We start from the raw sequence: 24903 nt of genomic DNA, 5'->3' as shown, positions 1-24903 counted from the left end.
AGTTGTCGTTCATCTTTTAAAGTTCTATTTGTTGTACATATGCAGCAAAAATGATGAAGAATAGTGTAATACGATCCTTGTGAGAAAGCTGTTTTTGCATTATAGAAATTACACATGCTTGAATTGTCACCTTGGTCAACAATAAAACTTATTTTCTTGATTTCACTCAGTTTTAAACATACATTACAATAGTTTTAATACTAAAGTCTCGAAGACTTTATAAATTCACTTATCCTTTAACAGTGTATTCATTACATACTTTTTTGCCAGGCACTATGGTAGATGCTAGGGAGTCCATGGATATAAAGCACATAGTCAGTCTACCTTCACAGAGCTTATTGTTAAACAGAGTACCCTCGTAATAAATGAATAAGTATGCTAGTAATTAATAGTGGTAAATGCTGCAAAGGAAAAATCACAGAATGTCATGAGAGTGTAGTGTTTTGAAATGTTTTATTTGGTCTTACAAATTGGACTTGATTAATTTCTAACTGTTTCTGCATTGCCAATGTTTGATTTTGCTAATTGCAGAAAATTGGCATTTTGCTACCTTTTAAAATCTGAGGGTACATTGCATCCTGCTAACTTGTTGGATTCTACTAAATTGTAGCAGGTTTTATAGTTAAGAACATAAATCCACTAAATAAAAATATTTTTAATACAGTAATATGGAATTAGAGTAACTCTCCTTTCTCCTGCTCAAAATTTGATTTGCTGAAGCTGCCTCCCGAAAATCATGAGTATCGACACTCTGGTCAGAACTTGCTCCGGACTCTCATTTGGCAGAATCAGGTCAGGTGGCAGTATCAGGTAAAGGGAAATAAGAAACATATTATGTTTCCTTTCCACTTTTTTTTCTTGAAAACATTCATTCAGGAAAAATAGTAGAATGACCAAGTGAAGGAACTACTTAAGAAAAACATGGGATGGTTGATGCACAGTTACTTTTTTTTTAATTTTGTAATTTTTAAAAATTTACTTTTAGAGTTATATTGCAGTTAAGGAAAAATCAAAAATTGGGGGGGAAATATAAAAATATAAGGAAAAAATACAAGATGGCAGAAATGTGACTGAACCCATCAGTGATCATAATAAATGTGAAGTGATTAAATTTCTCTAGTAAGGAATTAAGTCAAATATCACTGATTTAGATATAAAGTCAAAGGATAGCCCAAAAGGAATAGGTTTCATAATTTGTGAATTGATAGCACCACATGATAGGAATCCCTGTTTGTTCTTAAGGAACCTGATAGAGGGGAACATATATTAAACTAAGCCAAACACCAATTTTAGACAAAATTAGATCATGTACATTTGTTTTACAAATATATTGCAACGTTTTAAGCATTAAGCTAAAGATTTTTTTTTAAAATTTTGATAATAAAAGAAAACATCTAAGTTGTAAAAGTACTCTGAGGGGGATTGGAGATGAGCATAATTTCTTTAAATGTTGCTGTTTCAAAGTGTTTTCTCATCACACTTCTTAATTTTTTTCATACCTAGATTTTGTTTGCTGACTTTAGCATAAATTTTTAGTAAATTGGGCGTGGATAAAGAAATAACATGAACTGCTAGGTTGGTAGGAAACTTTGCACATAATAGGTGGTCAATAAATAGCATATATCAGTAGCATTCAGGATTTATTATATTAAATGGAATTAACTGATCCTGATCTCTCTCTTTATTTTCTAGAAATATTAAAAGTTTGTCAGATATCCAGATAGTACAGGTTGCTTGCGGTTACTATCATTCACTTGCACTTTCTAAAGGTAAGCATTGTTTTTTTCTTTTCCTTTTTCGGTTTTATTGGTACTTTAATTGAGCAGAAAGTCCTTTAACTTTATTCTTATTCAAGACTGTCTTAGTTTTTAATCCTTTTCATTTCCATATACATTTTAGAATTAGCTTGTCAGATTTCATAGACACACAAAGAAACTACTGGGATTTTGACTAGGATTGCATTGTCTCTATAAATCAGTTTGAAGAAAGTCCATACAATACACATCTTTAAGTTCTTGAACATGCTCTATTTCTCCATTTATTTTTTAATCTTAATTTTTCTAAGTATTTTGTTATTTTCAAACAAAGGAGAAGTCTTATACACCTTTACTATATTTCCTCCTAGGTATTTGGTATTTTTTGTTGTTATTGTGAATGGTGTCATTGTCAAATTGTTTATTGCCAAAATATAGACACGAAGTTGATTTTTGTGTCTAATTATTATTATTTTTTTACTTTTCATACATAACCTTTTAATTTCAGATACTTGTAGAATCACAGGAAGTTGAAAAAAGTAATAACAGACAGGTCCTATGTACCCTTCACTTAGTTCCCCACAGTGGTAACATCGTGTAAAACTAGAGTGGCACATGTGTTTTTGAAGGGCAGTAGCTCACTGAGTTTAACTTCCAAGGAAAAGATTCCATATTGAAAAGATATGGAACACTTCATGAATTTGGGTGTCATCCTTGCACAGTGGCCATTCTAATCTCTGTATCGTTCCAGTTTCAGCGTATGTGCTGCCAAAGTGAGCACTAATTGTTTCTTTACTCTGTTAAATGCTATTCTTTCATTGCTAGGGAATCTTATAACTTGCCCAGTCTCATTTGATCTCACAGATAAAATTCTTATGAATAAAAACAGAGAAGGCCAAGATTCCTATTTATTAGCTTTGTTTGCTTTACTTTCTTATTCATTTAACTTTTTCATGACAGAGGCATAGGATCAGGAAAGTATTTTGTTAATTTGATTATTGGCATGTAGTTTTATGGGAGTATTGTGAGAACATGGGAGACAGTCATACTTGAGTTGAGGCTGAAGTAGAAACAAATCTGTTTCAAAGGGCCTTAAATGCTATATTGAGGAATTTACACTTCTGTAGGTAGTAGAGAAACTGGCATCCCTGTATTCTTTGTTGTAACTTTGCCAACTCTTTTATTTTGGTGGGTAGATCCAAGATAAATTTAAATCTAGTTTTTACTGACGAAGGCAGTTTTCTCTCTTGACTTGCAGGTATTCTTTTTTCTTGTTCAGCTGTATGCTTTAGTGCAGAATCTTACTCATTTAATGAAGTTTTTTTGATCATTTAATATGAACTAGGCACATTTGGGTGTACAATATGTAGTAGTAAGCAGTACACTACTAGCCTTTGTGGTGCACTCATACAAATAACACTAAGTACATACTTTGAAAAGACTGTACAGAAAAAACTGGGGATGTTTAGAACATGTAATGGAGACCGACTTTAATCTGGAAGATCAGAGAAGGCTTCCTGCTGGAAGAGAGTAGACGTGAACTGGACAGTGATAAGGGGAAGGTTTAGGGTGAGAAATGGGCATTGGAGAATGTAAAGGAAGGTGAGTATGGCTAGAGTATAATGAGGGAAGAGACTGGTATGAAATGAGCTTAAGAAGAGGTCACAATCTTATAGCTCTTGTATTTACCCCAAGAGCAACAAGAAGCCACTGACATTTGAGTGAGCAACAGTATCAAATCTGCATTTTTATAGTATTTTTGTGTATGTACAAATGTCCGCTAGTATGTGCACAGAATATTTTTGCAAGTACATATCAGTAATTGGTGAGAGTAGTTCTCTTGGGAGAGGAACCAGAGATCTGATTTTGGAGGGAGACTTACTTTAAGTATATACTATTTTATAGTATGAATTTTTAAATATCAGTTATTAGCGCCATTTATTTAATAAAAATAAATAAAAAGTCTATGGGCATGCCACCCTGAATGTGCCCAATCTCGTCTGATCTCAGTAGCTAAGAAGGGTCAAGCCTGGTTAGTACTTGGATGGGAGACCATCTAGGAATACTGGGTGCTGTAGGTATTAAAAAAATAAAATAAAAATAAAAAGATGTCTAAAGTTGTGAAATGGCGGCAGTGGAGGAGCAAAAGTGACAAGCAAAACTATTATAGGAACCAGGTAACAAGGTGGGGAGTGGACCTATTGGCCATATTTTTCTTTAAAAAGAAAACTGTATATAACGATGATAGATAATAGATTGATACCAACTTCTATATATGGTAAGAAAGGAGAGGAGTATTAAGGATGACTCCCTGTGACTTCTGCTACTGAGTTAATTACGATGTCATGTACTGAGATAGAGGACACTGGGAAGAGGTCCAGGTACATGAGGTAGAATTAGGGTCATGAATTGAGTTTGGGGTACACTAAGCTGGAAGTGCCTTGAAATATCCAAATGTAGATGTTAGGTAAAAAATTGGATACATGGGTTTGTTACTCAGAGAAGAGATCTGGGCTAGTGATAAAATTTTGAATGTGATCAGCTTATAATTGATAACTGAAACCTTGAGCTTAGATGGGTGCCTCTTAGGAGAAATCACAGAATAAAAGTGAGATCTGAGGAATATTAAAAAGAGACAGTCCTTTATGAGGAACATAAGAAAATGAGAATTTCCAGTTATGTGATTTGCCCATTCTTCAGTAAAGTCAATCAACTTAAAGTGTACTAAATGCAGAATGTTCTTCTACATAGTATTGTGTATCCATATAAGAAATAAACTGAATAAAGAGGTATATGTATTACTATCTGATGAGAGGAAGAATATCCCAAAATAACTGATGATCTTCAAATGAAACTTTGTGTGTGTGAGAAAAATCATTAATTTTTTGGTTTTTGTTTTACAGCAAGTGAAGTCTTCTGTTGGGGACAGAATAAATATGGCCAATTGGGTTTAGGCATTGACTATAAAAAGCAAACTTCACCACAGCTGATTAAGTCTTTGCTTGGAATCCCTTTCATGCAAATTGCAGCAGGAGGAGCCCATAGTTTTGTACTCACTCTTTCTGGAGCTATCTTTGGATGGGGACGTAACAAATTTGGCCAACTAGGTCTGAATGATGAAAATGGTAGGTTCTCATTATGTATAGATAAATGTACTTTTTAAAAGAGATGATCTTTTGAGATGGTTCAGTGATTATGTCAGAAAGAAATGTACTCAAATTTTCCCTGTTAGGGAGGTTGGGATGAGAGGTAAATCAAAAAATTCCATTTGATAACATTTTTAGGGGATGGTAGAAGTCCTAAAATAATATTTTATCATAAACTATAGAAAGTATATCTGGACAAAAAATCTTTGCTGATGTTCATTAAAAGCAAGTTGAAAAACATTACTTCAAATTGATAACCACGTTATTGGCCATCATTGGTGGAAAGATGCAATAAAATTATTCTGGGAAATAACATGAAGTGTTAATCTATTTGAGATTTCTAAAGAAATATTTAAATAATCGGAGTCATTAAATTAGTCTTCAGTTTGGGCTTCACTTTTAACATTGATAATAGAGTCTTGAAAATAAACACTTAGAATTAAAAAATTATAAGTATTCAAAACAAGTTGGGATCTTGGAATCAATTTATCATAACTACATTAGGTCGAATGCCAATATTTGAAATACTGAAACTAATTTCATGAAGTTCAGCATAATTGTAGTGACTTAAATGGACAAAAGTGAGTTGTTGATCTAGTAACAACTGGCAATAATAAGCAAATAATACTTCCAGAAAGAATTTTAAAATATTTTGTTTTGCGTAGGAAAAATATATCAGGTCATTATAACTCTTTTCTGCTAGAAAATAGCAGACAGTATAATTTTCAGATTTTCAAGTAGGATCCTGTGAGCTTTATCATGAGATGAATCTAGAGAATAAAGTGTATATGTTGAAGCAGTCAAATAGCTTTGAAATTCTTTGATTGCTGATTGGCATTTATGCAGTTTAACATGTAAATTACTCTTTTTAAATCTCTTCTTTATCACAGTACAATAGAAAGGCCTGGGAATACAACTTAGTAGCCTTATACTGCAAAATCATTGAATTATGGTTAAAATTATTTTGCCATTACAGTCCACTGAGCTTGGGAAGCTGTAGAGGAAACACATTTTAGAAGAGTTTTAATTTAAAAAATACCATTAATGTCTCTTGTTGGAATTTTCAGATAGGTATGTTCCTAATTTACTAAAGTCACTAAGAACTCAGAAAATAGTTTATATTTGTTGTGGAGAAGATCATACTGCTGCACTAACCAAGGTATCGTATGCCTATAAAACTTCTTTATTATTATAATAGTTATTTCATAATTAGCAAATGTTTTTATGATATTTACATTAAAACTTGAGTGTTATTGGTGCTTAAAAATAATTTATCTTAGAAAAAGGACCTAGATTACTATTTGTTCTCAAAAACAATTTACCTTAATTTTCACATTTGTTTTATGTTATGAAATGTGAATTATAATCTACTGTTAAATGTGATGATTATATTATTGAGTGTCTCAGCTTAATGTGAAATACTGCTCAAATAATATTTTGAATGAAGTAATTCCTTTGAAGTTTGTCAGGCTTGCCATGCTGTGTGTATCAGTTCCACTTATATAGCATAGTTCTGCCTAATTTTAATTTAGTTCCCATTTGGCTTATAAATATTATATAACAAGTAATAGAGGAGACTGAATGAATTCCTCTATTATCCATAGACTAAGTATTATGGAATGGAAGCAGTTAGAATGAGCTTTTGTCACAAGCTTGTTAATGGCTTTAACTCTGACTTTTCTCTTTATTGGATATGTGCCAATTCAGTGTCATTACTTCTCTAGTGATTTGAAGTAAAATGAAAATAAAAACAACCTTTACTAGGAATATTATTTGTTATAGTCACGTTAACATAAAAAATGGTTAAGTTTTCATTGGCTAAATTAGAAATGAATTTTTTGTTTCTTTATCTTTTTTCATCCTACATTGTAGATTAAATTGGCAAGGAAAATTTAACTTCTAATCAGACTTTACAAAATTCTACACACTCCCACATTGGAATTTTAGGAAAAGAATTATTCTTGGTCATTATCAAATATTGTATACTCAAGATACTTTTAAAAATATGACCTCTTATAAAAGTTAATTTAAAAAATTTTATATTACTTTTTTATAAGGCAGTTCTGCTATACCTGCTGATCTTATTACTGTAGCTTATGGATTTCTATAATTCAAATTACAAATGTAATCACTAAAATCTTAGTGAATCTCGTTGGAAAGTTACAAATTTTAGTCATTCATTTCTGTCTTTGGTATTTGGAGGAAATAAGGCTATATTATTTCAACATTTTAAATTATTTCAACAAGTATTTTGCATAGTATCATTCTTTGGGGCTAACTTTGTGGTAGAAAGACTCATAATGTTAATGCTTTTCAAATTCACCCTTTCAAATAACCACTCATCTTATTTTCCCAGGATATATATCTATTTATATATATATTTATATTGAGTTTTTTTAAATGTTGATTTTATTAGACTTCTGTATTCCTCTCTCAAGAAAGTAGCTGGTGACGCTTGTTCAGTGGAATTTTTGTTATAATTTTTAATAAAATGATATAGTTTTAAATATCTCCAAAGTAAAATACTTTATTTTTCCTTGTTTTAATTTAGAATTTATATATGCCCATATCTATATATGTTTTGCTTTTCTGGAAGAATTTCTTGCAAATAAATTAAGATTGCTTTATGAAGCAGTTTCCTTGTATAAAATATACCTTAGGAAAATGACATTAGAAAAAATTTAAAAATACACTTTAAAGACAGTAGGTGGGAAGACACGCATGTTAATGGATATGAGGCACTACCATAACAATGCCAGATTTTTTCAAGTTTATTTACAAATTTATTACGCAGGTCACATATATGTATACCTTTTGATTTAGCAATCCTGTTTTTTAAGAGTCTATCACAAAGATATAAAATTACATATGGAAGAGACTATTTATTATGTCATTTTAATAGCAAAAGAATGGAAGAATTGTAATGTCCATTAGTAGCAGCCTAGTTGGATAAACCGTGGTAACTCCATGCAGTGGAATACCATGAGCTATAAAACACAATGAGGAATATCACTATGTTATGCCGTGGGATGATCTTTAGGATATAATGTTAAGTAAAAAGAGGAAGGCACAGAGTAGTTGCCTTTTGTATAAGAAGGGGTAAAATATGAACATATTACATATTATTTATATTTTTAAAGAGTTAATAGCTAGACTAAATGTACCTTGTCTTATAGTCCTTACTTTGAAACCTAAAACTATTATATAGAATAAAAAGCAAATGTTTATATACACACATATATACAAACATATTTAAATATTTTTAAAAATTGAAAAATTATAACTAGTAGCACAACTACAGAAAGAAGAATTCCTTTAGGTCATTATAAATTACAGTATTTTGTTGTATATCACTAGTGGGAAATAGCCTAAGAATAAATGATTCACAAAGAATTGTTAAACTGCATTCTGTAGTCTTATTGTTAGTAAAATTGTTAGTAGTATTTTTAATATCTTTTATGTAGAGAGTAGGATAAAACAAATGAATACTTACTTAACTGTTACTAGAAGCTGTGATTTTCAGCTTAAGTGAAAAGAGGTAAAAAGTAGTAGGAGTTAAATTAAAACCCTGTGGTTTTTACTTTGAATCACAAGTATCAGTATTAACTCTTATTTTTTTCCTTCTAAAAATATGGGTGTTTTTTTTTTCCTTTTGCTGTGACCACATTATGGTTCTAGAAATAATTAACCTTGTACAGTCTGAAAGCAGTGAACATCCCTTGATTGTTGTAGACTTTATACTAAAAGGAACCAAAGTTTTTGGATAAGAATAGCTTTGGTCATTGTATGTTACAAAGACTCAAAGACTACTAAGGTCATTTCAGAAGGACAGCTTGAAGGTGCTTTCATTGGTTTACAGAAAGAAATAATGACTGAAGTAAGTGGAAATATACAAAATATATAAAAACCCATGACTTCATAATGATAATCTTCCTCAAATTAATAAAAAGCAAACTTCATTGCTTATCTTTGGAAGTTGCTAGGACAACAACTCATTTTTCTAAAAATTAGTAAAAAAGAATCTTTTCTCCTGCCTCTTATTTACAAATTGTTTTTCAGAATAACTTAATAGTTGAGTTAAATTCTCTATAGAAGAATTCCAACTAATAAATCAAGAAGAAATAATCAGAGTAGAAATCTCCATTTTATACTCCTTAATGAAGTAATGAATTCAGATAAAGATTACCATCATTAATCTTAATAGGGATGGATTAGGCTAAAACACATTGACCTAATTTTTTTTTTTAAATAAATTATAGTCCACATGCAATTAAAACATTTTTTTATTTTGACCTACTTATTTTTAACATCACCATCCAGGCATATGCTCTCTGACATAATGTAATAAATTAATCAGGAAAATTTAAACATGACTTCAATATTAGATGATATTAAGAAATTAATAGTAAAAGGGGTTAATTCATCAAGAAGATATACCTATATCACACCCAACATATGTTTAGGAACACTAAAATATATTAAGCAAATATTAACAGATCTTAAGGCAGAAATAGATAAAAACAAAAGTAGAGGACTTCGGTACCCCACTTTTAACAATAAATAGATCATCCAGCTAGAAAATCAATAAGGAAATATTGGGCTCAAATGGCACTTTATATCAAGAGGACCTAACAGACTATACACAACATTCCATCCAGGAGCAGCAGAATACACATCTTTCTCAAGCACACAATGGAACATTCTACAGGAGAGATCATATGTTAAGTCACAACACAAGTCTTAACAAATTTAAGACATTTAAAATCATTTCAGGCATCTTTTCTAACCAAAATGGCATGAAACTAACAATCGAGAACAGGAGGAAAACTGGAACATTCCCAGTATGTGGAAATTAAAAAGCATACTCCTGAGTAATCAGTGGGTCAAAGAAGTAAAAGGGAAATCAAAAAATATTTTGGCTAAAGAAAATGGAGGAGGGAGGGAGACAGGGTAAAAGGGGTCTAATATGTGGTGACAGAACTCTAACTATGGGAGGTGAACACAATGTAAATATATATATGCCTTACTGTTAAAATGTACAGCTGAAACATACTGGATTTTATTAACCAATGTCACCATAAAAAATAAAACAAACAAATGAAAATAGAGACTAGAAAAACATTAGAAAAGACTAATAAAACTAAAAACTTTTTCTGAAAAGTAAAAAAATTAACTAGAATAAGGAAAAAAAAGTTGAAATTAGAAATGAAGAGGAGATATTATAACTGATACTGTAAAACTATAAAGACTCATAAGAGGCTACTATGAACAGTAATATGGCAACAAATTGGATAACCTAGATGAAATGGATAAATTTCTGGAAACACAAACTACCAAGACCAAATTATGAGAAAATAGAAAATCTGAACTGACCTTTAACTCATAAGAAGATGGAATCAGTAATCAAAAATCTCCCAACAAAGAAAAGCCCAGGACAAGATGGCTTCACGGTGAATTCTACCATTAAAAAACCACCAATTAATCTCAAATTCTTCCAAAAAATAGAAAAAGGCTTCTAAACTCATTTTATGAGGCCAACATTAGCCTGATACCAAAGCCACACAAAGACGCTGCAAGAAAAGAGTGGGCATAGATGTAAAACTTCTCACAAAATACTAGCAAATCAAATTTAACAGCACATTAAAATGGTCATATACTGTGATCAACTGTGATTTGTTCCTGGGATGCAAGGATGCAAATCAGTCTGCAAATCAATCAGCGTGATGCACCATATTAACTGAATGAAGGGTAAAAATTATATGATCTCAGCAGGAAAAGAATTTGACAAAATTCAGCATCCTTTTATGATAAATTCTCAACAATTTTGGTGTGGAAGGAACGCACTTCAACATGGTAAAGGACATATATGACAAGCTCACAACTAATAGCATCATACTTAGTAGTGAGAAGTCGAAAGCTCTCCCTCTAATCTCAAGAATAAAATGAGGATGCCCACTCTCACCTCTTCTATTTAGGAGAGTAGTGGAAGTCCTAGCCAAAGCAGTTAGGCAAGAAAAAGTAACAAAAGGCTTCTAAGTTAGAAAGACTAAAGTTTTCCCTGTTCGTAGGTGACATGTATAGAAAAGTCGAAAGACTTCACCAAAAATTTGTTAAAACTAAAAAATGAATTCGATAAAGTTGCAGGATATAAAATCAATACACAAAAGTCAATTGTATTTCTCTACACTAAGAACAAACTATCTGAAAGAAATTAGGAAAGCAATCTCATTCACAGTAGCATGAAAAACAATAAAATAGGAATAAATTTAACTAAGGAGGTGGAAAACCTGTATACTGAAAACTGTATAAGACATCAACATAAATTGAAGAAGCTACAAATAAATGCAAAGATATTGATGTTTTTGTATTGGAAGAATTAATGTTGTTACTTTGTCCATAGTAAAACTGATCTAAAGAATCAGTGCAGTCATTATCAAAATTCCAATGGCATTTTCATAGAAATAGAACAGACAATTCTAAAATTCGTGTGGAACCACAAATGATCAAAATAGCCAAAGCGATCTGAGAAGGAAAAACAAAGCTGTTGACATCATACTTTGTAGTTTCAAATTATATTGCAAAGCTAGTAATCAAAACAGAATAGGACTGGTATAAAAAACATAGACCAAACAGAATAGATAGCCCAGAAATAAACCCACACATATATGGTCAACTAATCGTTGAGAAAGCACCAAGAACACACAGTGGGAAAGGATAATCTCTTTGATAAATGGTGCTGCCAAAACTAGATGTCTACATGCAGAAGAATGAAATTAGGTCCCTATCTTGTACAACTCAAAATGTAACAAAATAGATTAAAGACTTAAATGTAACACCGGAAACTAAAACTAGAAGAAAACACAGGAAATCTCTTAGACATTAGTCTTGGTGATCTTTTTATGTATATAACACCAAAAGCACAGACTACAACAGCAAAAATAAGTGGGACTACATCAAACTAAAAAAGCTGCTCAGCAAAGGAAACAGTCAACAAAATGAAAAAGCAATTGGAATGGGAGAAAATATTCGTAAATCATATATCTGATAAGGGTTAATATTAAATATATGTAAGGAACTCATTTAACTCTGTTTAAAAAATAATCTAATTTAAAAACATGCAAAAGATCTGAATAGACATTTTCCCAAACAAGATATACGGATGGCCAACAAGTACAGGAAAAGGTTTTCAATATCAACATCACAGTCATCAGAGAAATGCAAATCAAAACCACAGTGAGATGTTAACCTCGATTTGTTAGGATGGCAATTATCCAAAAAAAAAAAAAAAAAAAGGGCAAGTATTGGTAAGGACATGGGGAAAATCAGAACCATTGTATATTGTTGGTTGAAATGTAAATTGGCACAGCCATTAGGGAAAACAATATGGAAGTTCCTCAGAAAATTACAAATAGAACTACTTTATGACCCAGCAATCTCACCTCTGAGTATATATTTAAAGGAAGTGAAAACAGGATCTTGAAGAGTTGACTCCACTCCTATATTAATTGTGATAAACATTGGCAGTGTTTTTCACAACAGCCAAGATATGGAAACAACCTAAGTGTCCATTGCCAGATGACTGGATAAAGAAAACACATACACAGTGGAATATTCAGCCATAAAAAAGAGAGAAATCCTTCCATTTGCAACAACATAGATGAACTTGGCAGGCAGTATGGTAATTGAAATAAGCCATACAGAGAAAGACAGTGCTATATGATATCATTTCTATTTGGAATCTTTAAAAAAAGTCAAAATCATAGAAATAGTAGAATGATGATTGCCAGAGGCTAGTGTTGGGAAAATGGGTAGATGTTGGTCAAAGGATACACACTTTGTATTACAAAATGAATCAGTTCAGAGGATCCATTGTACAGAATGATGATTATGGTTAATACTATGTTGTATACTCGAAATTTGCTGAGAGTAGATCGATTTTTCTCTCTCTCACATACACACACGCCCCCCCACCAAGTATGTGAGGTGATGGATATGTTAATTAACTTGATTGTGGTAATTATTTCACAGTGTTTACATATGTCAAATCACATTGTACATTTAAAAATATATACAATTATTTTTGCTAATTCAGTTATACCTAAATAAAACTGGACGATACCAGTTACAAAAATCATAAAAATTTATACCATTGCTGTTTCTAGCCAAAAAAAGGAAATTAACATTAACTTTGTAAATGCAATTAATAATATTGTAGTATGTATTTTTACCTGTTAGAGGTATAAGCCATTGAAGATATATAGGTGAAATGATTTGATGACCACAGTTTGCTTTAAAGTACTCCAGTACTTTTTTTTTGCTTTAAAATACTCTGAAAAATAAGTGGGAGGGGCATCTGTGAAACAAGTTACCTAGCTTTTGCCAGTTGTTGAAACTGAGCGATGTTTATATGATGATTCATATCTATTTTTTGTCCTTAATTTTGTATATTTGTTTGCAAGTTTCCATAAAAAGTTTTTTAAAAAACCAATTTTCTTACATAGCAATGTGTATAAATACTTACGCTATTAAATGATAAAAGCAGGATATAAAATTGTATATATAGCTATAACTATGAAAAAATTAAATTGAAAAATACTAATTGTGCTCATGTTAAGCTGTCATCAGAATACTTTTTTATACACATAATCTAATCTAGTTATGTATTTTTATGATAAATATTTTAAAGACTATTGTATGCTCAAAATAGCTATATATGTGCACTTTGATTACATGAAATCTTTTGGCAGAGCTTTGATGTTAAAAGTATAACTAGTTTGAAAACTGAAGATGGTACCATTTAATGGTTTTGTGAAATTTTATAGGTGTGTACTTAGGATTCAATAAGAATATAATGATAGTGAAAGGCAATGTAAAATAATTATTAGTATCTCTTTAATGAAGACTTCAATCAAATATAATGACAGTAACATAATTAAATACTTTAAAAATATGTGAAAACATTTAGCCATTAACCTGGAACTCTCTTCATTTTAACATATTTTACCTTGAAAAGTCAGATATCATCTGTTAAATTGTGAAAATAATAAAAGACAAACTGACTCCATATTAAAGATTAACTTATTTTCTTGAAAATTATTTTCTTGTATCAGACCTTCTAATGATAAAGGGTTTTGTCTTTTTTAGGAAGGTGGAGTGTTTACTTTTGGAGCTGGAGGGTATGGTCAGTTGGGTCATAACTCTACCAGTCATGAAATAAACCCAAGGAAAGTGTTTGAACTTATGGGGAGCATTGTCACTCAAATTGCTTGTGGAAGGTAAGCTATTATATAAGAATATCTTGGTCTCTAGAACAGCCATTTAGGGAGTTCTTTTTTTAAGAGTCTAGAGGTGTGTTTTTGTTTTTGTTTTTTTGACACCTGTTATGCCATAAATTCATAGGGAACAGAGTCTAGCAGCTCAAGCTCCTTTCTTTTGGTTCTTACGAAGTGTGCTTTTCAGGGTGGAGTAAGCTGGTGCTTCAGTCGAACCCAAGTATACTTGTGGCTTCCCTTTCCTTCTGATTATTTTCTTTCACATGTTTTGGGAGCTATCTCGGCTCATAGAGTACTTTATATGCTTTATACATACATTAATTCCCTTGGCAATAAGAATCTTGCCCTTGTTTGTTTATAACAATATCAACAGCATGCTGGGTAACATTGTAGACTCTTCCACTTTTGCTGTGGTTAATGTTTGTGGGGCATTCCTTTTTGAACAGTGCCCATTGTTTTGATGTCTACAATATCACCTTTCTTGTAGATTGGTATGTATGTGGCCAAAAGAAAAACTTCATATTTTCTAAAAGACCTAGAGAACATATAGGAGTATGTTCTTTCCCTTTGTGTTGGTCATTTTTGCAAAGTAGTGGAAGATGGCAGTTCCAGCTGAAAGTAAGGATTTTGTTAAATGAACTGTTTAGGAATCTAGTAATCTATGAAAAAAATTCTCCCCTAAATGCTTAATTTGCTGCTGAAGAGCTATAATAACAGGAGAACTATCTTTTATACTGATTATTTCACCTTTCCTAATCAGGCAAGATATTAATAATGTAAAGAAGATATTAATAAAGTATATTTAATGTTGCTATTGTATATAGCATCACACTCGAAGGGAAACTATAGATCCATCTTTTCTTTTCCTCCATCTTTTTTTTTTTTTTTTTTAAAAGAATGAGGGAATTGACCAGTTAATTAACACGTAAGATTAGTCAGTGGTCAAAGTTAAAATGCGGATCTCCTGATTCCCAGTTTTGGGGAGTAAATAGAAAATTGAGCTTCACCTTTGGATTAAATTTGATAGACCCTAAGAGGCAAAATGTATTTTGACTAGTTAACTCAATTTTGATTTAGCTTTATCTTTTTTTACTTAGTTTGTATCCTTAAACAACATAGTTTAGCTTTACCAGCTGTTAACTTCAAATACATGGAATCACACTATAGGTAGCCTTTGGTGACTTTTTCAATTTAACATTATGCTTACATGATTATCCACATGTATATAGCTATGGTTCTTCATCATTAGGTCTTATTTTATTTAATTGTATGCATATATAATTATTTACTCATTCTGAGAGGCATTTGAATGTTTTCAAATTTTGGCAATTGTAAATGTTGCTTTGAACATTTATTATATGATATATATAAGCCTTCATATTTCTAAAGTATACACCTAGAATAGAATTACTAGGCATTATAGAGGATACTTAAATCTTGTGAGTTGATGTCACCCTATTTACCAAAATGGTTATACTAATTTACATTCCCATTAGTATCTATCTATGAGAATTCCTTGCACACTATCCCTTTCTTTGTCACCATTTGGTATTGTCAGATTTTTAAATTTTGGCTAATCACTTGGATATGTAGTTTTACTTAATCGTGATTTTAATTTGCATTTTCATGATTTGATAAGTGATTTCATTGAATTTGTAGATCACTTTAGGAAGTATTGACATCTTAACAATATTAAATTTTCCACCATGTATATGGATGTCTTTTCATCTATATCTTATTTCTTTCAGTAATATCTTGTAGTTTTCATTGTTTTTTACCTTTTTGCTTATGTTAATTCTTAAGTATTTTATCCTTTTTGATATTATTGTAAATGGCATTGCTTTCTTAATTTCTTTTTGTATTCAATATAGTGTATGGAAGCGCAACTGAATTTTGTATGTTGATTTTGTATCCTGCTGCTTTGGTGAATTTTTTTATTCGTTCTAATTGTGTGTGTGTGTGTGTGTGTGTGTGTAATCTTTAGTTTTCTACATATAAGATAGTATAATCTGTATCCAGAGATAATTTTACTTACTCCTTTCTGATTTAGACTCCTTTTATTTCCTTTTCTTGCCTAATTGCCCTAGCTAGTACTTCCAGTACCAAGTTTAATAGAAGTGGTGTAAGTAGGCATTTTTGCCTTGTTCTTGATCCTAGGGAAAAAAACTTTCAGTCTTTAGTTACCAAGTGTGATGTCTACTGTGAATTTTTTATATATGGCTTTTATTATGATCAGATAGTTTCCGTCTATTCCTACTTTGAGGGCTTTGATCATGAAAGGGTGTTGACTTTTGTGAATTTTTTTCTCCATGAGTTAAGGTGATCATGAATTTTTTTTTCTTTATTCTGTTAATGTTGTATATTACATTGATCGATTTGTGTATGTTGAACCATCCTTGCATTCCAGGAATAAATTCCACTTGGTTATGCTACTGAATTCAGTTTGCTAGTGTTCTATTGAGAATATTTGCATCAATGTCTATAAGGGTTAATGGTCTGTAGCGTTCTTGTAGTGTGCTTGTCTGGCATTGATATCAGAACAGTGCTGGCCTCAGAGAGGTATAAAATTTACACTCTTCAGTTTTTTGGAAAAGTGAAGAGAATTGGTGTTAGTTCTTTAAATGTTTAGTAGAATTCACCAATGAAGCCATCTGGTCCAGGGCTTTTCTTTGCTGGGAGATTTTTGATTATTGATTCAATATCCTTCCTAGTTATAGGTCTATTCTGGTGTTTTCTTTCTTTAGATTTAGTGTCAGGTTCTCTCCAAAAAAATCCTTTTGTGATTTTGATTAGTACTGCATTAGATATCTGAGTTAACTTGTGGAAAAGTTATTTTTATAATTTTGACTCTTCTAATCAACCTTCCAAACTTCTTTAATGTCTTTTAATAATGTTTATAAAAATTTTTCAACATCGAGGTCTTGTACATCTTTTGGCATTTTTATTCTTTCTTCTTTTTAATACTGTTATTTTAAAATTCACTTTCGAAGTCATCTTCAGCATGTAGAAATAGTTGACATTTATATATTGATTTTAAATCCAGCCCCCTGGATAAACACTTGTTACTAACTTATTCATGTACACAATCATATCTGTTTATTTCTGTTTTTTTAAGAGCTTTTTTTTTTATCGTGAATGAATGTTAAGTATTTAATGTTGCTCTTTTTAAAGAATATTTTTTCTATTTGTTTATTAGTGATCTTGGTCTTTAATTTTGTTATTATTCTTTTTACCAGATTTTGTTATTAAGGTTATGCTGGTCTAATATAAATTGGGGAATGTATTCTTGTTTTTTTGTTTGTTTGAATAGAACCACTTTGATTGTTTGAAAATGTTGTCAGTAAAGTCATCTGGGCCTTTTTTTTTTTTTTTTTTGGAATTTTAAGACCATTTTAAAATTTCTTTATGATTATAAGGTAGCTTTTAAAATTTCTTGAGTCAGTTATCTGCAAGTTAAATTTTTCTAAGAATTTTTCTATTTTTGCCTAAATTATAAACATTTATGTAAAATTTACAGAGTCTGTATTGACTTATTGTGATATATGAACAACATGTCAGTGAAATTTAATAATTAATATTTATTTCTTACTCTGTGGATCAGCTGAGTTGGTTTATTCTCTGGCCATGGGTCAGCTGGAGTGGCTGTTACTTTCACTGCAAGTTAGGGCAGCTCTCTTTCCAGCTGCACGTTCACTAGGGTGGCTTTACTCAGTCTGGCTGAGTTGCGGTGGCTTTGTTACTTGTCTTGTTCTTGGACAAAGTCCAGAGGGACAGTGGCTACCTCTGGGTATTTTATTCTTTTGGTGGTAGCACTTGCACACATACATCTCAAACTTCTGCTTACATCACATTCACTAAAATCCTATTGACTAAAAGCAAATTACATGGCCAAACATAAAGTTAAGGTAAAAGGGAGAATACATGGTACTTATCTACCATCAAGCCTTGACAAGAATGTGCATGTTTAATAAATACTACAGGCTACTAAAAAAGTGAGGTTATTGTTTCAGTCTACTTTTGGTCTTTATGTTCTATTTTTTTTGTATATTTTTCATTTTATGAATTTCAGTGTTAAGTTCATTCAGTTGTGGGTTGCAGTGTTCTATATATGTCCATTATGTAAAGCTTTTGTAAACAATGTTCATATCTTCTTTGTGTTTGTTTTCATCTGCTCATATTTTATCAGTTACTGAAGAAGGAATGTTACAGTGTCCTACACTGACTATTTTCGATTTCTCCTCGTGGGTCTGTCAATTTTTGTTTTTGCTTTTGGGGCTATGTTCTTAAGTGCATAAAATTCAAATTTTATCTTTTCTTGATGAGTTGAGCTTTTTGTCATTGTGGTTGTGATCCTTTAGAACTCTGTTAATTCTTTCGTTTCCTTAAAGTCTGTTTTATCTGATGTTAATAGAGCTCACTGCCTTTATTTTTTTTCCCACTCATTTACTAGGGATATATATTTTTCCTACTCTTTTACTTTGCCTTTCTGTATGTTTTAGATAAATTTTATGTAAACAGCACTAAGTTAGACTTTTAAAATTTAGTCTTGCTATCTTTGTCTTTTAAATAGACCATTTTGTCATTTTATATATTTTTTATAATTACTAATATGTTTGGATTTAAACCTGCCTCATATTTTGTACTGCTTGTGCCACCTATTTGGTTTTATTTTCTTTGGATTTCTAATTTTTAAAGTCAGTTTAATTCCCTTTACTCATTTGGAAATTACCTTTTAGTCATTACTCTAGAAATAACAGCATTTCTCCGTAATTTATATTAATAAACACCTTTCTGTTTTTTCCGAGCAATATAAGGGCCTCTGTTTATCTTTCTTAATTTTTCATTCTCTATATATTTTTAAACCTCTTCAGAACATTGCTTTGTGTGGTCAGTGTACATTTAGAAATGCCTGTGTATTATGTATTTACTACCTTTTTTTGATTCCTTGTATATTACAATTTTCCTTTTGTCTGGCCACCCTCTGGAATTTCCTTTGAGTAAATTTACATGTGGCAGCCTCTCTTGTGTGTCTAAAAATGTCTTTATTTCACCTTCCTTCTTGGATAATATGTTTTTTAGTTGTAGAATCCTAGCAGATGCTTTCAGCACTTTGAAGATAACATTCTACTGTCTTTTGGCTTCGGTTGTTGTTGAGAAGTTAGATGTTATATGTTGGTCTTTTGAAGGCTATCTGTTTCTTTTTTAACTTTCCAATTTTGCTTTCATTTGTCAAAGTATGGATTTTCTCATTTTTTCATTTGGCTTCTTGAGTCTCTGGAATTATATCTTCAATATGGGAAATTCTAAGCTAATATTATCTCTTTAGATACAGCTTCTCCTTTTTTCATGGGCCTCTTGATTGGATGACTATTAAAAATTCTCACTCTAACCTGTAGCTTTATTCTTTATTTTCTACATTTTGTCTCTCTTTTTTGCCTTCTTGTTTGTTTTTATGATTTTTCAGTTCATTAATTCTTATATCTATTTTTCATTAAACCCATCCTTTAAGATTTTGATTTGGTTATTGTGGTTTCTTAGTTCTAGTATTTCTTACTGGTTCTTTTCTGAAAAAAAAATTTAATGTTTCTAGTTGTCAGTTTTCAAGCTTGGCTTTTATTTCTTGGACACTAAACAACTATTAAACATGGTTGTCTTGGATTCTTATGTTTGATAATTCCAATATCAAAATCTTTAGAGATCTATTTGTATCGTTTTTCTTCCTGCCAGATTTTGTTTAGGGTGCCCTGTTTCTTTGTATGTCCAGTTTTGTGTGCTTGACCATGTATTTGAAAAACTATTTGTAGGAATGATTTGATAAAACCTTCCTTTCCTTTTCCCATATATGAATTGTAATCTTATAAAAGACAAATAAAAGCTCAACATATTTTGATAGTAGTTACTATCAAAATCTTATTTAGACTGTTAAAGTTATACATGAATATATAGATCCTGAAGTTTAGAGAGTTCATCTTTTCTTGTTTATCCACTTCATGTATATTTCATTAAGAAACTATACAACAGTATTTTTAGATAATTTTTTAGGTTAAATATATCAGTGTGAAATATCACACATTGTTTAATGTTGCCCAATTTCATAATTCTCAATAGGTAAATGTGCATGATTTGAATGGCTCTTAGCTTTGTAAACTCAATTCTTTATTTAACTTTCAGATTGGAGGAGAAATTTCAGTGATATATTAATTGAGGTGTAAGGACTTACTTACATAAGGAATGTAGGTAGATATCTTGTATCTTGACTAGCTTGACTTCCAGGTAGTACTAAGTACTATTTCTTTTTTGAATAATTGTCAATAACCTCCTGAAGGAAGCAGCCGAGGAACATTAGCAATGTGAATTCATGATGGAGATTATCCAAAAGCAACAGCTTTAAATTCCAGTAATTTTATAACATACTGTTTTTGAACTATAATATTAAATCTAAGACCTAAGGTAGTTATGTTTGTTCAGTGGCTGTCATCCCCTGACTTCATGCTGTAATCCCTTCAGAGAGATTTTAGAAATATGTATTGTTGTCTTGGCTCACTTCTCAGTGATTCTAATATGCAGCCAGGGTTAAGAACCACTCCTTTAGCAGACCAGTTTGAGGAAGACTTTAATGAACTAGCATTGCAGTTATTTTTAAACTATTGTTATGTTCCTTTGAGATGTCACAATGGCTTCTTCCTGACAGAGGCAGACTGGGCATTGTCAACCCCTTCTTCAACCAGAGTAGTTTGTTTTACTTGCTAGGATTCCATTTAACATTTCCTTTATTAAAATATCCTTAGTTAAAAAAATTTTGATCAACCTTGGCTCATCTGGCTCTGAGGTAAGATGGTTAGTAGAGTCTACTTAGTTTTCCAGTAATATAAGAGACTGCGTAACTTGAAAACTCTTTGAATCAAAACACCGTTTAATTAATATAGATTAGTTTGCCAGGAAATAGGATTCCACAGAGCAAAAACAAAGAAATCTGAAAACCATAGCTATTAGTTTGAGCTGATTCTGGAGCTGCCCTCAAAAAATCTGCCAATCTCAGTAATGTATCAATTAGCTTATATTGCTAAACAAACCACCACAAAACTTAGTGGCTTAAAACAATTATTTATTTAGATAATAATTTTGTGGTTTAGTACTTTGGGCTGGGCTTAACTGGGCAGTTCTCATTTTAGCTGGACTCAGTTGATCAGCTGATGATCTGGCTAGGGGCTGGGTGTCTAGGGTGACCCTAGGTAGAATAGCTTGTCTCTGTTCCAGATTGTATATCATCCTTCAGCTGCTAACTTGGATTATTCTTATGATGGTAGAACAGAGTTCCTAAAGAGAGGGGGAAAAAATGCAAAGCCACTGTGAGGCATAGGCTTAGATCTGATACACTGTCTTTTCTGTTACACTCTATTGTTCAAAACATCCAAAAGTCAGAGCCCTGATATAAGACATGGAGAAATAGATTCTCTGTATTGGTGGGAACAGCTGCAAAAGTCGTAAGGATAATGGGTATATGAAGAAGAATAATTTTGGCTCTTTTTATAAACATTATACCACAGATGGCAAAAGGGTTTGGGTACAGTTGATGAGACCTAAAAACTAACAGAAGCAATAGTGAGGCCTGAAAAACCATCTCCTTCCAATGAAACCACCTCGTGGAAAGAGCTCACAATGAAATATTCCCTCGCTAGCATCAGGAAACTTTTCTGTCTTTGGCCTAGTTTCTGGTTTGGATCTCTGAGAATTTGTAACTACAGGTCTGCCCCTACAGTAAGATTTGGGGCTTGTCATAGTCCTGGGTTGGTGTATGTATATTGTATTTTACAATTTTTAAAGAGCTTTAAATAAAATAACAGGCTGGTAGATATGAAAAAAAGAACTTCCAGAAGTGGGATAAAAATAGTAATTGAAATTTAAAATTCAGCGGATAGTTAAAACTGAGGTTGCACACACTGCTAAAGAGAAAAGTAATGATTTGAAATTAGATTCAGAGAAATTACTCACAAATGAGATAGACATAAAAGAAAGGTTAAGAGACTGGTAGGATATTTTGGTAAGGTGCAACATTTGTCTGATATCAAGAAGAGAATTGAATAAAAGAGAGACAGTATTTATAGAAATAATACGAATTTGCCAGAGTTGATTGAAGCTATAAAACCTGAGATTGAAGAACACAAGGCCTGAGCTGGATGATCATGTTTAACCCATTCCTAAACATACAATAGTGAAACATCAGAGGGATATCAGATATCCATTCTGATATCTCCAGAGCGTCTGGGTGCATACATATAAGGATCAGTTTCTCTAGAAGAAAGGAAACATCGTTTTATCATGCATTTCTCTTTCTCTCTCTCTCTCCCCCTCCCTCCCTCCCTCCCTCCCTCCCTCTCTCCCTCTCTCTCTCTCTCTCTCTCTCTCTCTCTCTCTCTCTCTCACACACACACACACACACACACACACACACACCTATATGAATATATACCAATCTTCAGATTGGTACTAGGTTACTTGCGCAGTTCTTTCCCTGCAACTTTTGAGTGGTGCCCAAATGGTGAACCCTCATAGACCATAGCTCTAGACTGGAACCTGACAGATAAAGACAAAAGAGAGGAGGACTTCCTTGGACAACATAGTAAGATGCTGCCTCTAGTGCTAAATCATCTATTATAAGGGATTCCAGTGTAGATTTAGGCCTTTTTAAATTCGGACATAATGTGGAAATTTTCTGTACCATGCTTATGTAGCCCACCTGTGTGGTACACAATTCATTAGTGTAGAGTAAGGCTATTAATAAGTATTAATAATTTAAGAACTATAATGGTTTTATTTATTTTTGAAGAGAAAAGTTATATCAGTTAATATTTGCAGTGCTTTTCTAAATGTAAATTATTTGAACAGTAACATTAAGTCTGAGATTTTCTGTCATTTTACTCTAGGCAGCACACTTCTGCTTTTGTTCCTTCATCAGGACGAATTTATTCCTTTGGACTTGGTGGTAATGGGCAGCTAGGAACTGGTTCAACAAGCAACCGGAAAAGTCCTTTCACTGTGAAGGGAAATTGGTTCCCTTATAATGGGCAATGTCCACCAGATATCGGTAAGTTGTTATAGTATAGCTTTGTTACACACATTAAAGTTATTGTTAAGATGTTGCTCTTAAATGATGAAGTTTTTTGTGTTTGAAATGAAAGAATTCAGGATACTTGTTTGGCGAAAATAACAAGACACAAAACAGTGTCTTAATTGCTTAGTTTGTTTATATTTGCTTATATATGCATAAGGAAACTTGAGATAAATAAAATAATAAAAGTGGATTCAGAGGGTTGACATATGGGAACTAGATGGTGGCTAGATACCAGCAGGAAGGAGTGTTTTTGTTTTTAATTGTAAAATACACATGACATAAAATTTATGAACGTAACCATTTTTTAAGTGTACAGTTCGGTATTGTTAAATACATTCACATCATTGCGCAGCTAATCTCCAGAACTCCTTTCATCTTGCAAAACTAAAACTCTGTGTTCATTAAACAACTCTCCATTCACTCCTCCCACTGACTGGCAGTCACCATTCTACATTCTGTCTCTACGAATTTAACTTGACTCTAGGTAACTCATGTAAGTGGAATCGTATAATATTTGTCTTTTTGTGACTGGCTTATTTCGTAAATTTAGCATCCCTTTAAAGTTCATCCATGTTGTAGCATGTGTCAGAACTCTCTTTTTAAGGCTGAATAATATTTTATTGTATGTATATGCCACATTTTGTTTATTCATCCTTGATGGATAATTGGATTGTTTCCACCTTTTGACTATTATGAATAATGCTGCTATAAACATGGGTGTACAAATATCTCTTTGAGACCCTTCTTTCAAAAATTGTTTTTGGATATATATGGTACTTTAAAATTGTTTAACATTTTCTATTTTTTTGAAGTTTGAACCCTATGAATGAATATATTGCCCATTCAGAATATTAACATTTTAAAATTTGCTTTTTAATCTCTGTTGCTTTAGCCAAATATGTAATTTATTTTTACTTTCTGTTCTTTAAATAGAGCTGGTTAATTTTTCAGTGTTACTAATTTATTCCTTAAAGAGTTTGAAATACTCAGATGCTATTTTTACTCACTTTTTTTCCCCCGCCTCTTTAATCCCCCTCCAACTTCCACCCTCGACCTATGGATGTTGCCGTTTCCCCTTAAAAACTGGATCTCTGAAGGCGGGGGGTGTCTCCTCCCATACACTCTCAGTGTGCACCCAAGGCCTGGTGCACCCAAGGCCTGGCGCACCCAGGGCCAGGCGCACTGGAGTATGGTCCGTGGCTCCATCTGGAGCGCGAACCCAAGACCTTCTGCGTGTAAAGCAGACGTGCTAACCACTACACTATGGAGCCACCCCTTTACTCACTTTTTTGACATGCTACAACCAAAATGTGTGTGTGTGCATATGCACATGGTAGGTCTGCTCTAACAAAATATAAACCGGGTGACTTGAACAACACAAATTTATTGACTTATAGTCCTGGAGGCTAGAAATCCAAGATCAGGTGTTGACAGGGTTGTTCCTTCTGAGGTCTATAATGGAGAATAGTTCCGTGTATCTCTCCGAGCTTTTAGTGACTTGCTGACAGTCTTTGGCATTCTTTGGCAAGTAAATCTCTGTCATGGCATTCTCTCTATGTGCACATCTGTGTCATAATTTCCTCCTTTTATGAGGACATCAGTCATTTTGTATTAGGGGC

General features: G+C 32.2%; 1 protein-coding gene and 1 non-coding gene across 13 annotated transcripts in view; one reads left to right on the top strand and one right to left on the bottom strand.

The window, feature by feature from the left end:
• The window catches only part of HERC4 (HECT and RLD domain containing E3 ubiquitin protein ligase 4), a 122188-nt gene that overhangs the window by 28691 nt on the left and 68594 nt on the right, over positions 1-24903 (top strand). For 8 of the 12 annotated variants that reach the window (XM_023520117.1, XM_023520122.1, XM_023520121.1 and 5 more), the window contains 6 exons: positions 721-810; positions 1693-1769; positions 4658-4879; positions 5968-6059; positions 14045-14175; positions 23097-23257. In XM_023520117.1, coding sequence (XP_023375885.1) covers positions 721-810; positions 1693-1769; positions 4658-4879; positions 5968-6059; positions 14045-14175; positions 23097-23257 — 773 coding nt within the window. The remainder of the gene's footprint in view (positions 1-720; positions 811-1692; positions 1770-4657; positions 4880-5967; positions 6060-14044; positions 14176-23096; positions 23258-24903) is intronic. The other 4 variants (XM_011374479.2, XM_011374480.2, XM_023520120.1 and 1 more) reach the window with 1 other exon arrangement.
• On the bottom strand, positions 2432-2535 carry LOC111729148. Its single transcript, XR_002776113.1, has one exon. It is a non-coding gene; the product is annotated as a U6 spliceosomal RNA (small nuclear RNA).

The sequence above is a fragment of the Pteropus vampyrus genome, unplaced genomic scaffold (assembly GCF_000151845.1).
Source record: "Pteropus vampyrus isolate Shadow unplaced genomic scaffold, Pvam_2.0 Scaffold249, whole genome shotgun sequence".
Classification (NCBI taxonomy): domain Eukaryota; kingdom Metazoa; phylum Chordata; class Mammalia; order Chiroptera; family Pteropodidae; genus Pteropus; species Pteropus vampyrus.
This window is presented reverse-complemented; position numbering and strand designations above follow the sequence as displayed.